General features: G+C 46.4%; 9 protein-coding genes across 9 annotated transcripts; 5 read left to right on the top strand and 4 right to left on the bottom strand.

Annotated features, from left to right (window-relative positions):
- Positions 1-190: 190 nt before the first annotated feature.
- F5891DRAFT_1196255 (uncharacterized protein) lies at positions 191-2,527 on the bottom strand (the record flags this gene model as incomplete). The annotated part of the gene is made up of 8 exons (XM_041368270.1): positions 191-262; positions 311-337; positions 394-493; positions 552-776; positions 831-1,522; positions 1,588-2,137; positions 2,194-2,297; positions 2,345-2,527. 8 exons carry the CDS (start codon positions 2,525-2,527, stop codon positions 191-193), a joined length of 1,953 nt encoding a protein of 650 aa, XP_041219119.1.
- Positions 2,528-2,710: 183 nt separating this feature from the next.
- On the top strand, positions 2,711-3,013 carry F5891DRAFT_1196254 (uncharacterized protein; the record flags this gene model as incomplete). The annotated part of the gene is made up of 2 exons (XM_041368269.1): positions 2,711-2,738; positions 2,796-3,013. 2 exons carry the CDS (start codon positions 2,711-2,713, stop codon positions 3,011-3,013), a joined length of 246 nt encoding a protein of 81 aa, XP_041219118.1.
- A 214-nt stretch (positions 3,014-3,227) lies between these two features.
- On the bottom strand, positions 3,228-3,885 carry F5891DRAFT_962770 (uncharacterized protein; the record flags this gene model as incomplete). The annotated part of the gene is made up of 3 exons (XM_041375943.1): positions 3,228-3,524; positions 3,603-3,668; positions 3,721-3,885. 3 exons carry the CDS (start codon positions 3,883-3,885, stop codon positions 3,228-3,230), a joined length of 528 nt encoding a protein of 175 aa, XP_041219117.1.
- A 2,151-nt stretch (positions 3,886-6,036) lies between these two features.
- F5891DRAFT_962782 (uncharacterized protein) lies at positions 6,037-6,513 on the bottom strand (the record flags this gene model as incomplete). The annotated part of the gene is made up of 1 exon (XM_041375944.1): positions 6,037-6,513. One exon carries the CDS (start codon positions 6,511-6,513, stop codon positions 6,037-6,039), a length of 477 nt encoding a protein of 158 aa, XP_041219116.1.
- A 4,164-nt stretch (positions 6,514-10,677) lies between these two features.
- On the top strand, positions 10,678-11,505 carry F5891DRAFT_962762 (uncharacterized protein; the record flags this gene model as incomplete). Its single annotated transcript, XM_041375942.1, has 4 exons — positions 10,678-11,051; positions 11,105-11,132; positions 11,185-11,293; positions 11,345-11,505. Coding segments are annotated over 4 exons (672 nt in total), but the record flags the coding sequence as incomplete, so codon positions are not given.
- Positions 11,506-12,496: 991 nt separating this feature from the next.
- On the bottom strand, positions 12,497-13,557 carry F5891DRAFT_985764 (uncharacterized protein; the record flags this gene model as incomplete). Its single annotated transcript, XM_041377645.1, has 3 exons — positions 12,497-12,970; positions 13,022-13,311; positions 13,368-13,557. 3 exons carry the CDS (start codon positions 13,555-13,557, stop codon positions 12,497-12,499), a joined length of 954 nt encoding a protein of 317 aa, XP_041219114.1.
- Positions 13,558-14,035: 478 nt separating this feature from the next.
- F5891DRAFT_1196249 (uncharacterized protein) lies at positions 14,036-15,609 on the top strand (the record flags this gene model as incomplete). Its single annotated transcript, XM_041368268.1, has 8 exons — positions 14,036-14,187; positions 14,246-14,380; positions 14,443-14,551; positions 14,608-14,755; positions 14,804-15,000; positions 15,048-15,236; positions 15,282-15,436; positions 15,486-15,609. The coding sequence occupies 8 exons, from the start codon at positions 14,036-14,038 to the stop codon at positions 15,607-15,609; spliced, it is 1,209 nt and encodes a 402-aa protein (XP_041219113.1).
- Positions 15,610-20,595: 4,986 nt separating this feature from the next.
- Positions 20,596-21,922, top strand: F5891DRAFT_1065967 (uncharacterized protein). Its single transcript, XM_041363098.1, has 3 exons — positions 20,596-20,662; positions 20,694-20,814; positions 21,834-21,922. Exons 1-3 carry the CDS (start codon positions 20,633-20,635, stop codon positions 21,902-21,904), a joined length of 222 nt encoding a protein of 73 aa, XP_041219112.1. The 5' UTR covers positions 20,596-20,632; the 3' UTR covers positions 21,905-21,922.
- A 2,158-nt stretch (positions 21,923-24,080) lies between these two features.
- F5891DRAFT_1116738 (uncharacterized protein) lies at positions 24,081-24,790 on the top strand. Its single transcript, XM_041363804.1, has 2 exons — positions 24,081-24,379; positions 24,436-24,790. Exons 1-2 carry the CDS (start codon positions 24,131-24,133, stop codon positions 24,598-24,600), a joined length of 414 nt encoding a protein of 137 aa, XP_041219111.1. The 5' UTR covers positions 24,081-24,130; the 3' UTR covers positions 24,601-24,790.
- Positions 24,791-25,932: the final 1,142 nt, after the last annotated feature.

Genomic DNA, 25,932 nt, shown 5'->3' with positions numbered 1-25,932 from the left:
ATATCGTGTCATCGAGTGTGTTTGTGTAGCGTATATTCCAATATATTCCCGTAGTTCCCAATTGATATGCACATCGACACAAATATAGCGAAATCAATTGTATTCTTGAGGCCGAAACGTTACAAAAGCAATAACGACGATGCACCCCCCACGCCCATCCAACCCATGCCCTGCTCGTACACTGAATGCTCTAGTGTATTGGTCCTCCAACGAACTTGTTAATTGTACTGGCGGTATTCCCGGTCCACGTCCCGTCTTTGACCTAAATAAATCATTAGTGCATGCTTGCCATGGGAAGTACAGTACTTACAAGTGCCGCAGCCTCTCGTTCGTAGTTCTGGGGCAGTCGTGTCAGCCAGTAAGGTACCATAGAACATATGAAACAAAACTTACCAGTTGACTGTCTTTCGACAGTGCGTTCCAGTACAGTTTAAAGTCGCCAGATGTGCCATTCGGGGCAATGATCTTGAGCCAGCGATGTGCGCAGAGGTTTCTAGATGGTGGCATGAAACAATCAGTGAGCATATCAAGGATACAATTGGACACTGTACCTTCCGTTTTTTGTTGCAGTTGGCCGAAATTTCTTAGTTGTCATCGTGTCAGAACTGTTGTCCGTTGTACCAGCGACGGGCCCTGGTGTTGGTAAGATGGCATCCTTGGCTATGGGAGCCATCGATAACTCAGTTGGCGTGGTTGGACCAGGGTCCGAATTCGTGGAAGGTGCAAGAACTGGAGACGCCGAGGGATTGGGTTTCTTGGATAACACGAGTTTTGCGCTATATAGAATAGATTCAACAATATACCAGGCACAAAAATCTACAAGGACTCACAGCGGATTCTTTATCTGTGGAAGACGGCTAACAGTCGGATCAGGTGCTGCCAGTGGTGTCATTGAGTCTGGCACACGTTCGGACCCAGACTCAGACGGAGGATGGCTTGAATCTGTCGGACTTGTCGGTAGGGTGGTGGCCATGGTTGTGCTGACAATCGGATCAGGTGTTGCCAGTGGTGTTATCGAGTCTGGGACACGTTCAGACCCGGGCTTGGACAGAGGATGGCCTGAATCTGTCAGACTTGTTGGTAAGGTGGTGGCCATGGTCGTGCTGACAATTGGATTAAGTGTTGCCAGCGGTGTCATTGAGTCTGGGACACGTTCGGACCTGGGCTTGGACAGAGGATGGCCTGAAGCTATCGGACTTGTCGGTAGGGTGGCGCCCATGGTCATGCTGACAGTTAGATCAGGTGTTGCCAACAGTGTCATCGAGTCTGGCACATGTTCAGACCCAGATTCGGATAGAGAATGGCCTGAAGCTATCGGAATTGTTGGTAGGGTGGTGGCCATGGTCATGCTGACAGTTGGATCAGGTGCTGCCAGTGGTGTCATCGATGCTTCATCGACCTTTGGCCGTTTCGCTGGGTGATCGGGCTCGTTGGAGGGGGTTGGGGAGCTCAGGTCAGCAGGTGGCTCCGAATCAGATGGTGTATTACTGAGTTTCGTAATTTTTCGCTTGGTACCAGAGGACTACAATGATAGTATGATCCCAACCGAGTTAGTAGAGCAAACCAATGAAAAGGCTGAAATAGTACCACTGCAATGGCATCTGAAGATTTCTTCCTCTTCTTGATGTGTGTTGACGCCCATGAGGGATAACGTTCAGTAGCGATAGCCTGGACCTTCCATCCATTGCTGCAAAGTGCCAGAACTGGGTGATGCCTCGTCATCTCATCTGTAACATTGTCCAATACATCGGTCCCTGCATGACCCCATGTGTCAGGAGCACAGTTGTTGTTGAGCAGCGTGTGCCAGATGTTTCGCAATGTCTTGAGGATGTTCGATACTTCGGCTTTCACAATGAGTTTGCCATCCGTGTCTTCAAGGAATGGGAATGGGAAAGCAGCACGATTCTCATGGACCCATTGAGATGCAGGGGTTTTCGTCCATTTGGTATACATGTCTTCAGTCCAAAATCGAGTCTTTGGGTAGTCTTTCCGGTCGAGTGGCTGGAGCCGTGATTTCATACCAGGAATGGTGCAAGAAGGTTTGGATTTGACATCGCTGTTGATAGTTAGCCCTGTAAAAGATGAAATGGCCGGAACTTCCGAGGAAATCGATGCGGCAAGGGTGTTGAAGGCTGCTCTGCAGAATCAATCAGTAAAAACGAGCATATACTCACATAAATCATGTTTCTATACTCATATGTGTCACGTGTAGCAGAGAGGGAGCTGTTTTCGACCTTCAAGCGCTGTATCTCACATTCTAAGGATTGTATACGATGATTCAAGTGCATATATGCACTCTATTACAATAATTCAGCAAACAGTAGACATAGACAATAGTACTGACCGAGCTGCCGGAGGGATCATTCCATGAGTGACGGTCTGTTGAGTGGTGATCATGATCTGAATAATTTGGTGCTTTGCTGGATCCACTAGGAATCGAGGAATTCTGAAAACGAGGAGTCTGATGCTGCTGGAAATAAGGATCATCATGCTGGAAAGGGCTTGAAAAGGAATAATCTGTAGACATGGTGGTTGTTCGAGGAAGAGATATATATGATGCAATAGCCTTGACTTAGTGTTACCAGAATGTGATTTTAAAACTCAGCGCTTCAGCATACGCGCCTAATTCAAATCTTCAGCAGCGCGTCTAAACTGCATATAACTTCAGGGACATATCTTTCACGCGTCTTCTACTAATATATCTACTGGCATGGCTGCAGCACCAGTCGACTTTCTTGGTGAGTGCCTATATTTATATATTCTATCACTGTTTAATAAACCAATTTTACTTGCAGGTGCTGCTCGGCACTCTCGCTCTCCTAGTCCCACTGATGAAGATCTGTTCGACGAAGCCATCGCAGGTCTGGCAGACTTCGATATGGATGGTGAACAGGCCAAAACCCCTATGGACAACAATGAAAAGGGTAGTAGGTCCCACACGACCAAGTTCGAAGGAGTACTAGGCAAGCGTCCTCGTGGAACATCTGACAGTGACCACAATGCCAATGGGTGAGTTCGCAAAACTGTCAAAATCCAGGCAAGTACTAGTCGCAAACCGTCAGCATCCCCTGAGCACTGCATAGTATTTATTTGTCTTACCTTTTTTTCTGTAGGATTCGTGCAAAAGCCAGTGATTTTCAAGTTGAGGAGGACAAGTAGTAGAAGATCATCGTGACACATTGCCATGCAAAGTACTCAAAAAATACATGCCGTTTTCATTTTTATTGTTAATCATCCTGTTCCTCTTGATCATCCTCTTCGACCTCGACTCCTGTTAGTGTGACATCAAGCCCAGTCTTCTCAACCATGAAATACCTATCTTCCGTGACGCCAGATGGTAAAGTGGGACGATGGGGAATCATTGCAACAACAGCGGTGATGGTTTGGACATCAATAAGTTGGAGATTTTCGTCACCATCATGTGTACATGACCACACGGTTCCATGTGATAAGTCAAGGAGCTGCTGGTCAGGGCGAGAATAAACAGATACCATAGCAACATTGGCCCATGTGAGTTTGGGTATCTCGTTATTGTGGTTGAATCCTTCTTCATCATCATCATCATCATTGTCCTCGTCCTCGTCCTCGTCCTCATTGGCAACAGCTTGAACAGCTAATTGTGTGAAGTACAAGACTTCAGCAAACTCATCAACATTGTTGCGACGGAACTATGAGTGCAATAAGTTCATGTGACTGTGAATCAATTCATGATAGATTTACCTTGACATTGCGTGAAATTCGTATATACTCAGCAGATGACTTGTTTTCTTTCCATGCCGAACGAGCAATCTGACCATGTGGGAGGCGGAGTCGTGACCAGCGTCTGATCGGAGGTGCAGGACGCCCAAGGAAATTTGAGATGATGGCGGCTTCAGCAGCATGCATATGTATAGGTTTCCGGTCGCGCGCTCGCAGAAGTACATAACCATTGCCGACATCAAAAGATCCCCGGGGATGCAGCGTGTTGCGAGTGTCACATTGTGGGAGCATCGCCTTCAGAGCATTAACTCGACACCTCATTACACATATCTCCGTGAAGTTTGACATAGCGTTGGAGGGTTGACACAAGTCAAATTCAATGTCACCAATAGTTCGCTCGAGAGTCCATTGAGATGAACAACATGGAGCGCCAACACGAGTCCCCTCTGCAGCTAGATGGTTTGCAAGATGAACACAGGGACGAACAAAGTGAATTCGATCGACACGGCGCTGATAGTAGATTCTCTCGAATTCCTCCTCCCACTCAGCAAAGCAAATACAAGCTTCTAGCATCTCTGCAGTCGTAATACGATACTGACTCATGATGCGAAGGCCTCGTACAAACTTGCAGTAGTGTTGGAAGTACCTGGGAGGAAGGATACCGTAGAGCAGCCCAGGGCCAATACCGAAAAGCCAAGTGATAAACTCGCGTGCTTTGTAGAATGAATGCATTTTCTCGGCAGGATTTCGAGGGGGGACATCAAAAGAACCAGGTAGATGTGTGTGAGTAGCCGCGACAGCTTTTCCATGAGCTTCCCATGTATCACGAACAAGAACGGCCCAGTCCCAGTCTGCAATGGAATCTGTAACAGCATGGCAGTCCACAACACCACACCAAAGATCCGTAAAAAGTGATGCCATGTTAGCACCTGAAAAGTGCATGATCTCGGAGGAAAAGCACTCAGGGATACCAAGAATATGGTCAACGTTGAGTCCAAGGAGAATGCTGGGTCCCACGATCCCAGTTGTTAAGCGGTTCTGTTCGTACTGTGCTTGATTTTGGGATGCCATGAGGATGCGCATATAAGGCTGATGCTGAGTCCGAAGAGGGAATTGCGAAGCTCGCTGTGATAGGACTGTCTTAGGATCTGACGCGGACTCGTGGTGGGGAAAGCAACCAATGTTCAAAGTAAGCGTACAAGGCCGTTTTTTAAGTACACGAGAGTAAGGGTCCTTGTTTACGAAAGTGAAGTTTTCAGGGAGACGGAGAGTGGTGGCGTTGAGCCTGACAGGGTAAAAGTAACGGAAATGAGTGAATGTATGTTAGTTTTGAATAAAAGATAGTAATAGGCAGCTCGCCGTGCACAGGAATGACGAGAAGCATTTGGTGTTTGACTGTTTTTGGGGCGAAGGAATGAAACTAAGCTGAAATGACGAGAGATGGTTTGGTGATAAGTCCAGGGTATAGTTATGAATAAGGGTGAAAGACCGAGCTCGTCGTTGAGCATAACGAGAGGGTGAAGGTAAGGAAAGAGAATGTGTCCGCGTGACTCGGACGCGAAGCGTGATGCTTGTTCGCGTCAATGAGTCACGCGGATTTCGGACATAAGTCCTGAATTGTATTATGAAGCGTTAGTCGGGGTGCAGAGGATATGGAATCCTTACACACAGGTTCTCAGTGTAAATTGCAGAGGTACCGCCAGTAAGATCACGAACATCAATATCATCGTGTGTGCAGCCAGCGACAGTATAATTGTCTGGCTTCAATAGGACAGGGTAATATTGAGATGCGTGTGGCTTTTGGCGTCCTTGGAGACCACAGTACATTCAGCAGCCGTTCTTGCCTGTGTGGCCAACAAGGCTACTCATGCAGATCAGGCCGGGCCCATCTGCAAGGGCTAGAAAAAGGAAAGGATGTGATATGAACACTATGTCGCGCCGAGCATCCCAAATAGACAGACCCTCTCTCTGAATTGCGGCAAGATGGTGAAAGCCTGGGTATAAGAATGACTGAATATACTTGGGCTTATTTGGACCGGGAATAACACCTCCTGGAAGAACATGTTGTTTCTTGTAGCGACGGTCGGGGGAGTGATCAATGATAATCCATATGTAGACCCAACAGTCTGACATTTTGCTTTCGAAGAGTTGAGCGCCGTCGATGGAGATCATAAGTACCATGTCTTCTGGTTTGATTCTACCCTGCCTGACTGCATCAAGGTACGCACTCCCGGTGAGAATGTCCTCGTAAGCATCAACATAGCCCTCGTTCCGTCTGATCTCCTCAAATATTTGCTGTGTTCTCTCATTTCTATAGCTCATGTGTTGAGCACTGCCTCATTCACGCCACAATGCCTGAAGCTGGGGACCAATTGGGATTGTTTGGAAAACAGCACGAGGGACTTTCTTGCGTCCATGACTGCGTGCCAGCTTTTTTTGGTCATAACGCAGTTCGTCACACATGGGACATGCATCTAGACCTGCATAAGGGCCGACGAACGCTACACAAGAGTTGATACAGCGGTGGTCGACGATGGAGGAGATACCCGTAAGCTCATGAATAAGCTTTTTGACTCGGTATAGACTTGGAACCTCTGAGTCAGGGTAGCACTTTTGAACAGCACTGCGAATATGGTCATACGCCGCTTCAGATGAGTGTTGGAGGGCTAAGAAGAGTGAGATTGCAAGTTCTTCGCATGGATTATCAATACGACATGGAAACCTAGGTGGGTCCTGCAAGCGCACAAGATCCTCTCCTTTCAAGCCAACCCCATCATCGAGTGTTGCTCTCCGTACTGAGCATATGAAGGACATGTCACATTGGAGGTTAGGAATATGAGCAGATCGAAAGAGATCATCAACATCGACATCATTGAGTGGATTGCATCAGGGTATGTCCTCCATGTCATGGGGAATATCTGGAGGCGCCGGCGGTGGGAGCTGCGGAAAGTTTTCTGGAGGCTCCCCAAGTAGAATATCGGGTGCGTTTTGAGGATGGTCATCAGGGGGGATATCAGGAGGGTTGTATGGAAGGTCGTATAGAGGTTCGTGCATTGCACCAATGGCATAGTCATCAGCATCCTCAATGTCAGCTAACGATGGTTCTTCTAAAAAAACGATTGTCAGTCAATGATTCAAAGAGCATAAACACTATTCTTACCATGGCGCTCAGTGCCGTCTGCTTCGCGAACACGTTTCTGAGGCCGTTCTTCATCAGAATCATTGTCCCGCTGTAGATGAGGAATCTTGACTATACGTGAAAACACTTAAAACAAAAGGGGTGCTCAACAGCAAGACCGGGATACGAGACAACGACTCGACCCAAAGGACAACCACTGAGAGAAGTTCCTCGAAATAAAGTGGAGGGAAACTCTGTGAGCTAGGCGGGCGCTAATAGGCGCGAAGGCGCGCGAGATGCGCGCGTGAGCGGGAGGTCCGAGAATGCGCGCGCGCGAAGCGAAGGCGCGCCTAAAGCGTTAGAGGCAAGATCTTACTGAGGAGTGAGTGCAAAGGTGGAGGATTGACAGGAGGATATGATCAGATAACAAGTGGGGAGGTGATCTATTCACTTTCCAGTACACACAGATAAGGGAAAAGTCAGTACCAGAACCAAAGGAAACCCTTCTGTATTTAAGAATGGAGAAGGCGCGCTTCCGAGCGCGCTCCCGAACCGAGTAACCATATCAACTCTAATTATAACTAAGTTTAAATAAACTTTCCATAAGTAGCACGGATGTCGGACCGAAGATTTTATTAGTTCAATGGATAAGATAGAAATAACGCACCAGCGAATCAGTAAGGACATGGGACAGATGGACAGACGATAGCGCGAAGACCTATGAGGAGGCGCGCGAAGTGCGCATAGCGCGTGCGTAGGTAAGGCGCGCCTAAGTGCGTGCGAGTTCGCGCGAGACTGGTCCTTAGGAGTAGAGCTGTAACATATAGGAATGTATGGTTAAAGGCCGGATATTTGTCATTGAGACGCGCGAGTCTCTACACCGCTTTGACGAGGGACCTGCAAGGGTAGTAACACTAGCCGTCTTGAAGGTATCTGACAGACTGGCTGCTCAGATTGCGGCCCTTTCATTGTCGTTGGGAGCACGCTGTAAATGTCGGAACCACGTAGCCCGAGAACCAAGCTTCGTCCGAACCCCATGACAGTAGTACTGGCATATGCACCAATGTTCTTTGGGCTCCGGCATGTATGAAAAGTTTGAACCAAAAATGTTTGATGTGTGATTGTAACTGAACGTTGCGCAATGTGCAGTGATCTTGATCAGTAAGTGTTACAATGAGCAGATCGAACATGTTTACTCAGCGCATTGATGCGTATTTGAAACCTATTTGATAATTGATCGAGCGTTGTTGACACATTGTTTACATTTATCGATTTGCGTAGTTATTACAATATTCCTGGTATATATTTTATATCATCGTCGTTTGCCGTAGATATGGCTAGGACCGATTTTCACTGGGGCTAAACACCGGCTTACACCGCAGTTTTCACTTATAAGGTGTGCCAAATCTAACAAGGAATCACCCCTTCAAAATCATGCCTCCCGTTGGTTTGTTACAGGACAACAGTGGCTGGCAGTCCCAGCCCTCCATACTTCCTGGACCATTCAAAGAACCATCTTCAGTGAATGTCAAGAGGCATTCAACACCTGCGATAAATGTTGCAAAAAGTCGAGCTACCACCGTTATTGTGGAGTCAACTACAAGCCTGGCAGCAACAAAGGAACCCCAGGCAACACCAGAAACGAAACAAGAAAATAATGAAGAATCAGTCATGCAAGATCCTGGTACGTCTGTTGCAAGTTCAAGACCATGTAATTTATGTTTAAGTTTTGCAGGTTTGCGCCAGCTGATTATCAGCAGAATTCGGAACGGTGGCGATGGGCCCGAAGTTGAGGTATGGGAAGCAGCGTGTTCCTTATCTTTCTCAGGCTGATTGCCGTGGTAGGTATTTTCCAATGTTACAGAAGATGATTATGTATATGTTTTGGATGCTATCGGATGTGACGATAAACTAATTCGCAAGTGAGTTTTTTTCTCCCTTTTCCAAATTTGAACTGATTCTGTGTTTTGCTTCAGACCGTCATACATCCCCAGCCTCCACCAAATTGTCGCCACCCTGCCATCCCCAATTCACGAGTCGATCCTTGTGCCTTTGCGCACTGCGATGGGGATCATCGTCGAGTCTCTCGACATCCCTGACGACTTCGAGGTCTCCTTACCCATCCACATGGGGCGTATGGTAGACGCCCCCACTACCGCAGAACTTCCTTCTCCTCAGGATGAGACTCAGGGTTATCACCTCGGAGTACCGGACCTGGTGCTAATGTTCCAGACCCGTGATGACGACATCCGTCCCTTCTGGCCATTCGAGGTTTCCGTCTCCCAAACTGCTGAAGGCGCTGTCACGAAGTTGCAGAAGTTTGGCGATCGGAACGAGCACGTTTTGGCCGCCACTCACATCAACATCGCTGAATCCTGGAAGCATGCCTCACCGACGTATGAGTGGGGTGTCACGAAGAAGTTGAATCGGAGGGGAGTTCAGATGGGGGAGTTGACGTGGTCGGAAGATGGTGCATTAGCGTCGCACTCTCATACATGGTATCATCCTGCGACAGTCACCATCACCACTTGGATCCGTCCTCCTAACAGGCGATTGAACCTCAACTCTCGACATCGTGCTTACTGTGCGAGTGCCGTACGTGTCCCTTGGATTTTTCTAATACTAACGCTAAGCATTCGCACTATCAGGTACTTTATCCCAACCAGAACGAGCAGGCCCTCGCCAAAGTTCAAAACATATTCCAACGCACGCTGGAGCAAGTGCGCGATACCGTTGTTGACCACCTAGAGGCTGAGCACGCAGATGACGATACGCTCCTGTAAGCACTGCTATTTTACTGATGATCGTAAATTCATCAGTTCGATTGTTTCCAGCGACTCACTCCAAGCCATGAGGGACTGGTCTCCACCAAGGGAGCTGCTCGATTGGAACAAGTGCAGCAAGGACCTGCGGTCAGCGATGAAGCAGACCGGATTCAATCGGTACCGCGCATGGCACCGCAGCTTCCTTAAGCGTGTAGCCGATGAGGCCGAGGTCTCGGGATCTAGACCTGGACCGAGCAAGAGGGGCAGGGTCACATAGCGGCACGTCTCGTTCTGTGTCTCGCGCAAATTCTCGATGTCTTTCAAATCGCACTTCACATGTTTACCCCCCAAATTGTATTACTACTACGTGCCTCCCTCCTCAGATTGAAATTGTACTAGTACTACCGCATCATGATCGTTTTCATTGTTTTGCACGCTGTCATTGTAGTCCGAGTCACGGCAGTACTACACTAGTATGATATAATGGTTTTTTCACTGACCCACTAAACGGCCTACTACTCATGAACATTTGGACCACCACTGGCGCCTTCTTCCATTTGACCTTGTCATAGCGGTTTCAAAATAGCTGGCATGCACGTGCTTAGTACGCCTAACACTAAGTCACTAAGGCACTTCAAGACTCTTAGACTCTTACTGGTCTCTGCACCGAGCTGCCGCGGCCTGTCCGCATCGCACACACTTGGACTGATGGATTTGCCAGCCCTTCCGTACGTGACTACTACTATGTACCGTACTAGCCTTGGTGCTTAGTACTAGTAACTCAGGAGGGTGTAGCTCAAGTCTACGAGGTTTACTCCAATAACATTACTTCCGATAGCTTGTTGTCGACCTCGGGGGCAACTTTACACAACGGTTGTATTGGTCTGCGGCGTCTGAAAAGTCAGTGACTTGATTCTGTATAACGCACCTTTTCTGACTTGTTTATAAGATTTACTAGTAGGCACGGTGACCCTCAAGTCAATACCCTGGAGGAGCCTTTTGTAAATTCCTGGAGTGTCCTAGAAGAGCAGTCACTGTAATACACCATTAAGTTCGGTCCACCGCGCTCCTGGTTCTAACTACTAATATGCCAGTGCATCCGTCGTACCAAGTCTGTCGCTGGGACTCTCCCTTTCATCTCCGCACCTTCCACCAGGTTCACTAGATGCATTCATGAGGTGCATGCTCGTATCCCGAATCTCAAGACATGTTCTTGCCGAACATCACCTTGCGCTCTCGAAGTCCCTTGGAACCAACAGCCTCAATCACCCCGAGGACCCACACGTTGGCATCATTTACACTGCGCTCAACCTCAGGGATTCCATTGACAAGCGTGTCGCGCTCTTGCATGGCAGGCCACACGATATAGTCGATGAGATTGGGGAAAGCGTGCCGAATCGCGGATGGCCGGAAGTGATCGTCAATGGTCACGTTGACACTAAGTTTTCCTACATACGTGAACACCTCGAGTAAATCTTTTCACTTGCATCACATTCAATCTCACCCACGCCTCATTTTCTAGGTACATCATATTTGAACTTCTCAAAAACGTGCAGGTTCTCGGATCACATCTAAAAGAGCGGTTGACTGATGGCGTTCTAGGCAATAACCGGTACTGGACTGGATCACAGGAGTTCACCTAACCTTCCTCCTATACGAGCTACCATCGTTCTTGGCGAGAACGACGTTCGGGTGAGAATATCTGATCAAGGTTGGCACCCCTTTTCTCGCCTACAGATGAATGTTAAGGCAATATCTATAGGTGGTGGACTCTCATCTGCTCGGATCAAGTCACCTTCCGACCTCTTCTCTTTTTCTCACATTCGCAATGCAACACGCATGGATGACGCATGGCTGGGCGCGCTACGCTCAGCCAGTTCGAGAGGTGTTAAAGCTACTGAAAATACGCCCATGGCGGACTGAACAGTCGAATGTGAATTCAAACAATAAAGATTCTGAACGCAGCGAGGCTGGCATTGATCCCAGAATAGGGCTTGGCCTACCTACTATGAGTAGTAACATGTTTACACCGTGCGTGGTTCTTGGCTAGTGCCTTCATAACGGTTAACTGAGCTACCTTTACAGGTATTTCGGGAGTCCTGGAGCTGGTTTCCCTGAATGGGCTGGGGTGAGTAAGCTTTGCCCATCACATTCGGGCCTCGTGTTGACTTTATGAAGCAACAGATGTATATTTACGCTTACCCAAGCTGGTGCGTTTTTTTTTTCAAGTCAGCGGGTATCAACATGTGACGCTGGGCTAAGGGCATTTTATATTTAGATGGCCAAATATAAAATTCATATTCATATTCATATGAACCTTAAGGGTATTGAGCTATCGACTGCCTGCACGTGAACGTCACCATACATATTACCATGTGTTGTTCAACTTCCTGTGGCATCAAATAATGCAGCTGGTGAGGTCAATTCTACCTGATATTGATATTTGTTGCATGCGCTTTTACAGTAGAACATTGCTCAGTGAGGGCACGAACACTACATTTGTCTTTGTTGGTATCACGAGGCAGCACAGCACCCATTGCACCCATTGCACCCTGGCAGCATTCAACCAAGCTTCAGACACCACCTTTCCTTTGTGTTGGACGCACGACATTGCCGACAATACAACAATCTGCAGAGTCTGTGTCGTTCGTACGCTCGGGCCCAGTACTCTCTTGCCAAGTCCTATTCCGGCAAAACCTTTCCCAATACCAGATGAACTTGGCCTGATAAGAGCGAGGGCGTCGTCCGTTTCGAGGCTATGGTACTACATAGACCTAGTGATGCGGCAGGGTATGTGTATATTTTGTGACTATCGTTATATAGACGCTGATTGCCTGTTACCAAAGTAGCACAGACCCATTTTCATCATTCTAAGTCAATGTGCCTCGTGCAGTACTATATCCTCATCGTTATGTCAACTTGAAGCTTGCGCCTTCTTCCCTTTACCATTCCTTCCCTGTTTCCTACGTTCTGCCTTGATGTAAGTGTTTTCAACATAACTATGAAAAGTATATGCAGCGCCTTCTGACATGCCTATTTTTTCTTTGTAGAATCCAGAATTGAAATGAGCTGCGGTCGACAGGTACAAAATGCCCCGATCTTTCATTGTACCGATATATTGACGGAAATTCATGGCAGGATAGCGAGAGTGGACACTCGTCACAACGTCCTCGATTTCTTGCAGCGGTTCATCGTCACTTGATTCATCGTCATTATCCAAATAAAGTGCATACGTTCTCTTCAGCGGCTGAGGCACCGCCTGGCCTTCTTGTTGTCTGCCAAGGGCCCCCTTGGAGATCACGAATATGTTGGATGGTAGGAGGCTCTGCTTGGTTATAGCAGGTATGTCTGTCCTTTGTTTTGCTGGTTTGTCTTTGGGTGTGGGCTCCTGTGAAGGTAGGTCAGATCGTGCAAATCACTCACATACCAAGTCACATACCGTATTGAGGATTTCGATGGCAACTTTCTTATGTCGCCTCCCAGAGCTATCCGCCCTTGCAGCTTTGAAAGCACTGTCGATGTTGTGCACAGTTAAAAGCCGGTGGGGGGGATTCGTGCGGCGGGCGGTAGACAATCGCCAGCCTAAGTGTTCGTACAGTTCTGGAACATCCATGATAGCTCTGATGGAGTCAAATATGTCTCGCCGACCATCTGATTTGGAGTGCAGCTTGCCCACATACGTGGTCGATTGGCTCCTATCCATAGTGTGTAATGGCACTCGAAATTCGACTAGCATAACCGTGAGCATCTCCACCTGACTCGGGGTCGTTGCTTGCACAACTTACTTTTATCAAGCTCGGGGGCCTGGTACTGTTCTGCGGTATCAGTGATATCGGGTAATTCTGGACGAATACCAAGCAGATACGCAGCGGTTTGTGCACGAGTGCACTGATGAACAGAAGAGACTGAATTAATCGTAACACTACTGCGAGGTCTACGAGTCTCCCGTCGCGCATCTGAGCGAGGCTGTGACATGACGATTCGGAGAAAATACAAGCTCATCACCCACTTTGCACATGTGCCTTTTATCATGCTCTCAGCTCAGAGAAACGAGTTGCAATAACTTCAGACTTCGGCCAAAGTGCATGAGTTAGTACGAAAACACTTGAATTTACTATTATTTCCATGACGCCGACGGCACAGCTTAAACTTCCCCACCCAATATAGCTCGAAAAACAATGTAGACACTGACAGAAAGTTGCGGTAAACGATTACTGCATCCCGAGTCACGTCACCCTGCCAAAACAGGCGAGAGAAACGACGGAGAAACTTACGAATGCTCAAGATTTTCTTCAAGGTGAGTCAGTGAAGTTCCACCGGGCTAGTATATTATGAGAATGCTTATCACCATGACTAACTATACAGGAACGATATATAAGATAGCTAACCGTCCTACGGCTCATTTGTTCTACACCCTTTTGTCTCTCCTGTTATCTGACTCGGATTTCGCGGCATGTCTGCATCAGGGCATGACTCAGGAAGCCCTCCTTCGGGGATGATATCCCTGCATGTCCCAACCTCTCCTCAGGCTCGGGCGAAGAGAAGAATAGCCACCTTGATGGAAGAGGTCGAACTCTTGAAGCAGGACAAAGCAACCAAGCAGAGGTGCGTCAGACTTGCTCAGACTTTTAAAGACGCAGTCTTAACTTAATTTCTTATCAAGGAAAACAACGTATTATGTTTCACAGGGTCGAGAAATCCGTCGTTTGGTCGCCTTGTACACTCCTATAGAGGATTTAATTGCTGAAAACGACCGACGGTGTGAATATGAAGATACTTCCGGCGTTTCCACTGTAGAGTAAGTACTAGTATTCATCTTGCTTTATCATGACCATATCCTGACATGCACCGGCGTGACAGGCAAGACCGCCTACAACGTAGTTATGTCAAACTTGTCAAGGCGTTGCCGTGGATTCACGACAAGATAGCAAGTCTTGACGACGAGGAGTCTGAAGACATGCTTAAAAAGGTCTGTTCATGAACTTCTTATGTCACTTTTTCCTCATTAGTACGATTCAAATGTAGCTCAAGCGAGGTGCGGACTCAGCTCGCGGCGATGACACGGGTACCCTTAAAGAGCTCGTAGCATCATGGGTAAACATCGAGTTTCGTCCAACTCCTCTCATCTCGACCAACGACAAGCATCATCGAGGGTTTGTAAACGACACATGTGGTAAGCTGCTCTGTCCAGTGGAATGGTGCTGGGATGATCCTGCGTAAGTGATATTCCGTATTCTTTACTGTCTTCATTTATATGTCGCTGATACTATGCGGTCCAATGTCAAGGCCGGCATTCGAGACCGTACAACCGCTTTCATCGTCTCCGAAAATTCATGGCCCCTATTTATGTATCAAAACTGTGCAGCTGACGCCGGCAATCTAGAGCACGGTCTCATGAAATCTAAGCTATTAGTGATGGTGAGCTGATTTTTCTCATTGGTTCGTGTCTCATAATCACATCGCAGGGGTTGAAGGCCCTCTTTACCTCTCCCTCATCTGCCAGCGAGATGGATGGTGAAGGTCAAGGCACCGATATAATCGAGAACAATCGACGTGCACGGAGACAAGATCAAGCCAAGGTAAAGACATGTGTTGCGTCTATTATCGGTATGAGGAAGGTTACTCCTCGGGCGATTGCATATACAGCTTGTCAAGTAAGCATCGCCCTATAACCGTGATGTAGATGACGAGTTTTGCAGATCCGATTCGCTCTCTCTAGTATCACTTCATGGCGCAACGTAGACGGAGATTTCGATTACGAGATATTCTGGACCAATATCGTAGATTTCTTCGAGGATGCTCCGGGTCCAGCTGTGCGAGCCAGGGTCAATGAACTTCTTGAGTGGTGGACCAGGTAAGCATGGACTGTCAATGAGTAGCATTGATCGCTAATTCCTGTACAGAAAAGTTTTTGGAAGAAATCACAGACAAGACTTGACGTCGGACGTAATTTCCCGGATGTCCGTCCGTACACTTGCTGCTCAGAGACTAGCGATGGAAGATGCTGCATTGGATTCTGACTCTTGACGTTCATCGCCGTATCTTAGTGCCTATTGTTACTCAGTAATATACTCTCTGAAACTAATGTGATTGCGGTCTCCCATATCTGCCAGTGACACCCCGTGAATGAATCATTGTGTGACAACCCTTAATCTTTCTGTCAGATACATCTATCAATCGACGTACCGCGTATACAACAAATATATATATATATCGATAATCTGAGTAATTATACTCCTGTAGACAATAAGAAGAATATGCCGATTTTGTGATGAACAGATGTGGTGATACTCCTGCTTACAACGAGAAAAATATGCTGATTTTCCGATAGACAGGCGTTGTTACACTCGTGTATCCACCAAGATGAAATTGCCGATATTCTGATGGACTAATGTAGTTATACTCCCGCGTACGGCAAGAAAAATATGCTCATTTTCTGAAATATAAAATTGGACGGTGTGACTTGTCAACGAGTTGCATCTGTTGTTGTATAAGAAAATACTCTTTGTCTATGATAACACACAAGAATGTGCGAGATTGGCAAACTTAGAAACTCGAGGTCAGAAGGGGTGATATCTGATGGACGGGTGTTGTTATACTCCTGTATGCACCCAGATAAAATTACCGATTTTTTCATGGACAGATGTAGTTGGTACTCCTGCATACAACGAGAAAAATATACTATTTTTCTGAAATAAGGAATTGAACGATGTGACTTATAAGCAAGTTGCTTCTGTTGTTGTAAGAGAAAAAACTCTGCATATGTGATAACGCGCGAGCATCGGCGAACTTAGAAACTCGACGTCAAAAGGGGCGGAGTTGTAAAGATGCCAAAGATGACATGATATTACAATGTAGCACTGCCCGTGTGTGGTGGCAGTGCTGCGCCAAAATTCTAAACATTTTGAGACGTCGTCGCTATTGCTAAATCTTTGAACTTGCTCGACATTCTAGAGGTTTGATTTTACACAAGGTGATGATCTGATGTTATTTGTCTTTGGAAAAGCTGATCAGAACGTACCGACTCGCTCATTCAAGGTATTTCGAGAACCAAGTGCCTTGATGTGAGTCGCTGGAGGCTTTGCTGGTAGAAGAACTCTCCCTCAGTGTTTGGAGCCTCTCACCAATTTGTGAACTATAACGTATATGCTAACATCTACCTTGTATTGAGAATAGGGCAGTCTTTTTGTTGCTATATAAATCAAGTATTTGCGGCACTGTGTCACGTTGTGTCTGACTGCGTAACAAGGTAACAAATTATGTGTGATATATCTTGCATTTCATTTAGGTAGTATACTTCGTGTTCGTTCACACAAAGTGACATTTTCAAAAAGTTGCAAATGCCTGAAAATCTATCTCTTCTTCAGTATGTCTCCCATTGGCTGAGAAGTATTTTGATATGCTAATGCCTGTCGCAGTTGCTTCATCCGCCAAGTGCAGCTCTTGTGATTTGGTTTGCCAACCGCTTTTTGAATGAAGGATTTTGGACGCTAGCACTTTGTAGCTGCTGCTCGAGCGGCATGGCAAAATCTCATTTAATACAACAATTTCCAATATCAACTCACAGAGCTCCACCTGCGCCGTGAATGCGAGAACTAGACAACACAAACCAGATGATCAAGACTTTCAACTGTCATATTTTAACCGAATTTTTTCATGCAAGGCATGGTTCTATTGGTTTGAAGATTGCAAAAGGGTGCGGTATTCATGTAAGTAGCGACCTTTGTGCTCGTCTTGGCAATAATGGTTCCAAAATCCACTTCATGAATTGGCATCACATTTTTCATCCATAGACTAGTTCACGTCTTAAATCGTACATAGAGGCTAGGGCAACTTGGTTTATTTATTTTAAAATTCGTCTTTCCTTCATAATGCCAGACATTTCCAAGTAAACCCCCCCACCAGATTTACGGCGATTGTTGTGATTACTAGTAATATATACTTACATATGAAATTGTAATTTGTTCACCGATTCACTGATGGGATTGTGTCAAGGGTATCCAAGCCACTATCACTCGCAATGATGGAATCCCAGACGGCGCTTGCCACAAGTGCGGAATGGCATAAATCAAACAGCCTGACTTCCGCTGGCATTCGTCTCACATACAACAGCACACTCGAACGTACCATATTACAATGACCTGCGTAAGATGATCAAAACATGCAAACTTGAAAGACAAAGTTCTGTACCAATGACTTAGTACGCCAACTCTCGTGAAAATACACCCGACAGTACACGATGAATTGCATGTTAATGCAACCCGACAAGCTGTGAGGAGTTACATCAGATAGTTATCATATTTTTGCATCATGGATCACGCGCCCGAAGCCCAGCATATCACCGATGAGCAATGCTCCATGGTCCAGAGCAATTGACATTGCAAAGATAACGACTCGGAGCGGAGTAGTGGGAGAACGAAAAGACGCCTGGAAAGCCAAACCCTGCAATATAGCTTACATGGGAATCACAGGATATTGGAAATCGCTCCGTCCTTACAATATGTAGAAAGTAGCTCAAGCATCAGTAAACCGGTGAGTTCTTGCTGGGGATTATGCTGATTATGGTGCTTTTACATAGTCATATATTGCTTTATATCACTTTATATTCCAATGTGATGAAAACCTTTCCTATATATTACGATATATAACAATATATGACGATATCTTCTTCTCACAGGTTCTCTGATGAGGCGGTAAGGAGGTGTTACATGCCATATCACACACAGGACAGGCTCTCGTCTTGCTCTGTTCTCGAGGAATGGACCCTACTTCGATTGTCAAATTCTTGCATAGGAAAAATTCGCGAAGGGAGGACTCCCTTAATGCCATTGGATATATATTTGCACACTGTAACTCTATCATCATGTGATCTGAACCGACAAGAAGATCCCATCATGATATTTTGAACACCATGACCGTGAGTCCAGGTCCTCTGAGTCATGTCTGATCGAGTTCTTAGAAAACTAGTAATGTACATTATGTCGTTTCCCGCAATAAAACGACACTCCAGTTCCTCCGGGCTATGAGACTGGGTCAGCCACTGTGTCGCGGTTCGTCACGATATTTTATGTACGTGCTGCATTGGGTGAGAAGCAGGAGAACACTGGAGAATTTCAGAAGTGAGCCAAAGGTGTTTAGCCTATGTAGTCAAGTTTCCGAGAACGGCAGCAAATTCATAACTTACCACCACCCGATTTACTTGCGATAGTGGATTGCAAAACAAGGGTTGAACAGAAACTGATACGCTCAGCTCCCATGGGCGGACAGTTAATCCCGTCATGCTGTGTACTTTCACAGCATTCGCAACAAATCAGATCCCGGACTCTACTCAATATGTCCGCTTCAGCTTATCTTTGGGCGTCGCTCAGACGCTCGTGAATAAGAGAAATATTTGGAACAAACAGATTCGCAAATTCAAGATGATAAATATGTGGATGAAAGCGCATGCCGGCCTGATCACGGATCTGGCTGGAGAGAGATATGTGAGGTGCGAGAGTGGGCGGCCAGCTTCGCATATTATCGATTAGTTTGAGAGATACGCAGGTCGGGTCTGCAAGAGCGTAAGTAGGCTACAATGCGAGGTGCACCGTGATCCAAGAATAACTGTGATGGTGCGAGAAAAGAAAGGCTTGACGATATATTCGTCTTGAGCAGCTGTGGTTCAAAAAGAAACGCTAACGGCTGCTCGCACAAAGTAGAGATGGACTCACTTAAGATTTTGAGATGGTGGAAATGAACGTGACAGCATTGCCAATTGACCTTTCCTGATAATTTGCCAGCTTGAAGCTTGAAGCTTCAAGGCTAGCGCTTCCAGTTTGTCTTTTGTTGTTTAGTAGGACCTGAGCTTATGTCACAGAGCGTAGATGGTCAAACCGTTCAAACTCCGCCAAAAGGTTCAAGCTTTTGTAAACGTTTAGGAGCTCGATGTTAGAAGAGCCTTACACCCAAGGAGGTCGCCTCCAGCTGCAGGTAACTCCCTTCAATGACGAGACATCTTCATTCATGCGTGCTGCTCTCATCCGTAAGGCATTAACCCCTTTCACAAAATGCCAGGTCTTATGCATCGAAATCGAGGATGACCCTGTCAGAGCTGGCCTCCCCAATCCACTAATAGCTAAATATTTGATCCTCATTTCAACTGCGAGCGCAAAGATTCGTTGTCGATGGACATCAGGACCATAGAGATATTGTAGTCGTATGTTTTTGTTTCAAAGTTTATGGACCTCTGACCGTTTCGCATCTGTACTTTCGACATACAGCATATGTATCAACGCATGCATGTTAAATGTGGTTTTCGCCCTTAGGTAGCAGTTTGGGTACAAATTATGCTCCAAGTCCCGTCGCTTCCCTATCATTTCTTGCAACCCTTTGTTTGCCCTCAAAAATCTTTAGATTGTGGGACCAGGACAGTTAACAGTGGTCCGCAAATTGGCATCATTACGTCTTTCGATAAGTCAACATTGTATGTCCCTTTCATGTTTTGCGATCCAAAAATCGTGCATTGGCAACATAAATTACCATTCCTTGAACACACGAATAACCAAGGAACCTGACTCATGATGTCTTATCAGAAGTCACTGTCTGCATTCCACAGCCGGGCTGTGCGATCTTTCTTGTATGGAGTAAAAGTGGGAGAAGAGGACCCGGCTGCTCCTTCAATGAGCCTTAGAATCACTTCCCTGTAGTCCTCAAGGTTACACATCGGAGCTCGGGGGATGAATGTCGTGTCAAACGGTAGCACGCTGAGACTTGCGACTTGTCAATCACCACACAAGACTCGGAGGCGCTGATCCACTTCTGCAGGCGAGGCCCACTTGAAAGATGTTCTTGCTTGTGTCATCGTCTCCTTGACCAAGGAGAGCTCGGGAGAACGGTCAAATCTTACGTCTCCTGAACTGTTAGGCGGATCTCTACCCATACTTATCTCTTTATAAGTTGGTGGGCCAGGTGAAATTGATGCGGCACTGTAACAAATTCCTATGTACAAATCATGTTTACACAACTTCATATCGCATTCCAAACACTTTGAATCATCGTTAATGATCAACATATGAGTGTCTGCCTGCGTACAGGCTCTATAGTGCTGTATTCACCTCTCACCAAATTTACAGTGCTTGTCCTCTGCATTCATACTACTAGTATGCATCTTGCCGTCAGTCCTATATTGTTGCATTACCTCTAATTCGTTCATCTATGTTGGTTTTCAGATGCAGTGTCAAATGTTGTCTCACTGTGTCAAGCTTCGACCTCACCCTGCCAAGTTTGATCCACTCTCTATACCCTACACCAACACGTCGAGCCCCAACCATGGCATGTCAGAAGCCTCGTTTAGGCTGCGTCAAGCACTACTCACACCACGACAAGTTCTCCCAAATATCTTCGCAGTCTCTGTACTAATATCAACATCCACACTCTATGCCGCGTCGAGACCTACTACAGTGCCGCGTCAACCATAGCACATACCGTGTCAGTGCCACGTCAAACCTCAACTGTCACACTGTACTGTTGCCCAGATGTATCAGGTTGTTTTTGGAATTTTTAATTTTAGTGTGAGATACTTTTACGCCGTTTTACCGTCACGTGACGTCCGGGTTCGGCCGGATTTCTGGAACCCTTCTGCTTTTGGGGGGAGGCAAGTCTTTGTGTGTCGCTTTGCATTCTTTCTAACCAAATATTAGTTTGTTATTCTAGATCTACTATTAAGTCATCTGTCGTTCCAAGGATGCAGGTCAATAATAGTGAAGACAAGAACTTTGAGGATAGATATTATACACGCCATTCAACAAATCCTAGCGGGTGAAACCAAGATAAAGACTGTCATAAGTCTTTCCTGCTGTAGTGTACTGCAAACAGGCCTTCTACAGCATGTTTTTCAGCTCCCAAGGATGATCATAAAGTGAGACAGACAGCGTGAGAGTAGAGATAGGCATTTAAGTGTGTCAGCTCTTGGGCCAGGTGAAATTGATGCATGTATGGTCATGACAGGCCTGTGACACTGTAATAAATTCTAAACAACTTTGAATTTTAGTTAATGATCAACATACTAGTATGAGTGTCTGCCTACGTGTGTACAGGCTCTATAGTGCTGTATTCACTTCTCACCAAATTTGTGGTGCTTGTCCTCTGTCCACACTACTAGTATGCATCTTTCCTGTATTGTTGTATCACCTCTAATCCGTTCATCTATGTTGGTTTTCAGATGGAGTGTCAAGTGTTGTCCCACCTCATCAAGCCTCGACCTCCCTGTCAAGTTCGATCCATTCTCTATACTCTGCACCACCACGTCAAGCCCCAACCATGGCATGTCAGAAGCCTCATTTAGGCTGGGTCAAGCACCACTCACACCATGACAAGTCTGGAGATCAGAGTTGATGCGCAGATAGAATCTAATAGGTAAGATTAGTCTCAGTCTCTGGAAACAGAAACTGAGACACTCGTCTGCATGGGCACTAGACTTTATACTGTAAGTAGTATTTTCTTATTGAATATATTAGAATGAAACATTGTTACCCTGCCGGTTTGGGGCCAACATCAGCTCTCTCTTGTTCCTGCCCATTGTCTTTGCTCGCACCCTACTTGTCATCGTGTACCTCAGCTTCAGGTCCCTCGGTCTTCTTTGACTTGGACGATTTGGACAACAACAACAACAACAACAACAACAACAACAACAACAACAACAACTTCTCCCAAGTCCCAAACACCCACAGTCTCTGTACGAGTATCAACATCCACACTCTATGCCGCACCAAGGCCTGCTATCAGTGCCAGGTCAACCATAGCACATACCGCTGTAAAGATACAACAATTGCGGACTGGCTGGAGGAGTGGTATACTGGTGCCATGCACACAATCACCAGTGTGAAGCAGAACATCTGCAAGGTCATCGCCATAGAGTTCTACTGGTGCGTCACACTGACTTCAAGTTCAAGAGGTGGTGCTTGACCTTGGCTGTGACTCAGATTCACGTTGCTCCTCTTCTGACAGGCTGCACAGAGATGACAGAGTGTTTTCTAGAAGTTCAAAGCGAGCGGACGATGGAGAGCTAACAAGTATAATCTCAGTCTGTTGAAACGGACTCTTTACATTGAGGAAAGTACCTAACAAGTATACTACAACGTGTTAGTTCTGTTTTGTCAATGGTAGGTAGAAATATGATACTCACATCTCAGTCTGTTGAAATGGACTGAGATGTTGCTACAAAAACATTGAGTGTTTTAAGTGCGGGTAGAGTAGGAAAGAAAATTGTAAGTAAATATTGCTGAGCATGATCCGACATCAAATGTCGCTCGTTCATTGCTCTTTCGGGATGCGCTCGTACCAGTCTACTCCCTCATCGTTCCTATCTCGGATCCATTGGCCAAAGTCTCTTCGGATCGCTCGGAGTTCAACATGTTTCTGGAGGAGTACCCTGAAGCAAACTGTGGGGCCAAGCCACTCTTCGATGCAATCCAGTGCCGGCACAAGGCACACAGAGAAATCACTGCCAGATGAGCGAGCAAGAACAGCTGGCCAGAGGTCCGAGCATCCGCCTCACGCTGACAATCACAACCTGCATTCAGTCTTCCTGACTCGGAGTTGATAGAGGAAGCCTCGTCCATCCATGCACGCATACACTGATCCATAGCACAACCATTCAAGACTCATGGACATTTCACCACCCCCACACACGCATGCACACAAACTAGCTTCGAAGTTCTGTCTCTTAGTACTAGCACTGTCCTCCTCATAGATTTGTTTTTTTGTCGTGGATTCACACACAGCTGGCAGGACTCAACAAAATAATTTGATTTGTTTGGCAAATCGTTCGTCGAAAGGAACTCGAAACATAGATTGCATTGGCCGGCGATGAGAAAGAATGCAAAGCGGCACGCAAAGACTTGCCTGCCCCCAAAAGCAGAAGGGTTCCAGAAATCCGGCCGAACCCGGACGTCACGTGACGGTAAAACGGCGTAAAAGTATCTCACACTAAAATTGAAAATTCCAAAAACAACCTGATACGTCTGGGCAACGGTACACTGTCCGTATAACTTAGGTACATTTTACTTTACATCTGTCATAATAATTGATATTCTAACAGTGTTCCTTTTCATCCTGACAGAATTAGACGTCGTACACTGTAATTGTCCATAGGCAGTAATAAATTTATTTTACTAAGCATTCTTTCGTTGTCTCCTCTGGGCTCGAGAAACAACCGTTATTATCGCGCTTTTGTAAATCGTATCATGGCCTTTGTGAGTTCTTTAAAATACGGAGTAAACTTGTTATAACCATCTTTTAGCAATTAATCAAACATATATTCAACTTTTTCTATCCCAACGAGACAGAGAATCAAAATTATCCAGATCGGCCGGGTCCGCTGCTGAGTTTTGGGGACCTCATACCCTGCTATGACCGTTCAGGTGCGTCATCCAACATATTCTCCTTGTGAACTCAGATTTGACAAATAGAACTGCCTTTGGTGCATGCTTTCACTCTCGTGGTTGCTCACCGAAAGGCCAGTGATTTTGAAAAACGCATCGAAGCTCGAAACGAAGAATGGAACGATAGCATGCTGTTGAAGATGGCTTGGGCTGATCTCATGATAAGCTATCCTACCAATAGCTTCGTGGCTGATGTCGACCTCGAGTGTCTGACCGCACTAGAAGGAAGGATGTTCGAGGATTCCGAAGAAGCAGGACCTGCAGGCAACCAGCAGTGGGGTTTGGATGCTGGCCAACATCACAGGCGATGGAAATTGTATCTCGGAATTCCTGATGAATGGGTTTCTGCAAGAGATTATAGCGAGAGTGAACTTGAAGTGAGGAAGACATTACCTGCTCCGTTCGATAGATATCTAACTTATGTGATTGACAGCGCGGCCCCTTATTCAGTGATAACTCTGATGCTACATCTTTGGAGTCTGCAGACGAGCTATCCGAAGCTGTAGTTCCTTGTCTGTCGGCCGAAGAATGTCCGCCCGTTAAACGTCGATGTGCTCCACAGGCTCGAAGGGTCCAGAGAGGGAGGAAAAGAAAATAGTCATTGGCTTATGTATACCTAGTTGTACATGGCTCTGAGGCAAATAAAATAACAAAAGAGTGGTCGTGAACTCATCCAACTTGATCTGGAAGTTGAATATAGAATATAGGAATGGCGCGTCAGTGGTCGCGTCAAGGATCGTTAGTGCCGCGTCAAGGTTCGTCAGTGCCGCGTCAGTGCCGCGTCACGCCGCGTCACGGCCGCGTCACGACCGCGTCACGACCGCGGCAGGCGCGGCAGGACCGCGTCAAAATAGCTACGCCCTAAGTTGGTGATGTACTCTCCGTGTTTGCGGGTGCCTTCAACATCCTTCATAATTGCCCCACCATTTTGCTATTCGCCACCATCATGCTCCATATTCATACATGTTCGCATATCTCGCTCCCGACATTGCATAACGTGTCGGTTGAAAATTGTTTGGTGTGCTTCGTCCCCCGTCGTTGGATCATTCTTCGCATTATGATCAAGTTTCTTCTTTAACCCCTCTCGCTCTGCCCATCGCACGACTTTCAGTAGCTCGCAAATATCTGAACACATCTACAATGTACGCTGCTTCAGCTTCGCGGTATCGCATTTTTTTCGGTTTCATACATCATGATAGTGAGATATAGGGGAGTGCGATTCCTGAGAATGGTCCCGGCCTTATACAAATCAATCTAATCTAACACAACTCCATCTTCTGATTGATCTCCGTAGGCATCCACGACACCATCTCCTTATGCAGTTCATTTTCCTTGCAGTTCTCCAATCGAACCGCAAACCTCCCAAAACCTCCCTCCCGTCATGCGAATATGCACACTGTCGGCGGTCGCTCAGCACGGAAATATACATAAAAGTCTCTATTGGCCAGAAGAGACACTAGAGAGAGCCTCAGATCCTCGATGAAGTCTACAAGATTGCAAAAAAAAAAAAGATCAATTAGAGGTGCTAGGCCACTGGCATGCTGATCCGGAGACGATCTGGTTCGACCGGCAAAAATCAGGCGCACACTAGGACTCAAGGACGCTGAATGGAGCAGCCGCGCCCTGTGCATCACCATGTTCAAAAGCTTCTCCCTGTGACGATGCTCACCGAGAGGGAGTTCCTCGCCGCGTGGTGGCAAATGGTAAAGTGTAGGTAAGTATTCTTTCATCCTCGTGCTCTTTGTACATGCATCCAATATTCTGACAGGCCATCGCGCCCTCTGGGAAAGGGGTGTACATCACTGCAACGTCAGTCTCAGCAATATCATGGGATACCACTTACATGGTCAATTTGTAGGCGTGCTCAACGACTACGACTTATCGTCATCTTACCTTCCTCCTACATACCACCTCCTATGAATTGCATTTA

This window comes from Suillus fuscotomentosus (genome assembly GCF_016647785.1).
Source record: "Suillus fuscotomentosus strain FC203 chromosome Unknown F5891scaffold_96, whole genome shotgun sequence".
NCBI classification, from domain to species: domain Eukaryota; kingdom Fungi; phylum Basidiomycota; class Agaricomycetes; order Boletales; family Suillaceae; genus Suillus; species Suillus fuscotomentosus.
This window is presented reverse-complemented; position numbering and strand designations above follow the sequence as displayed.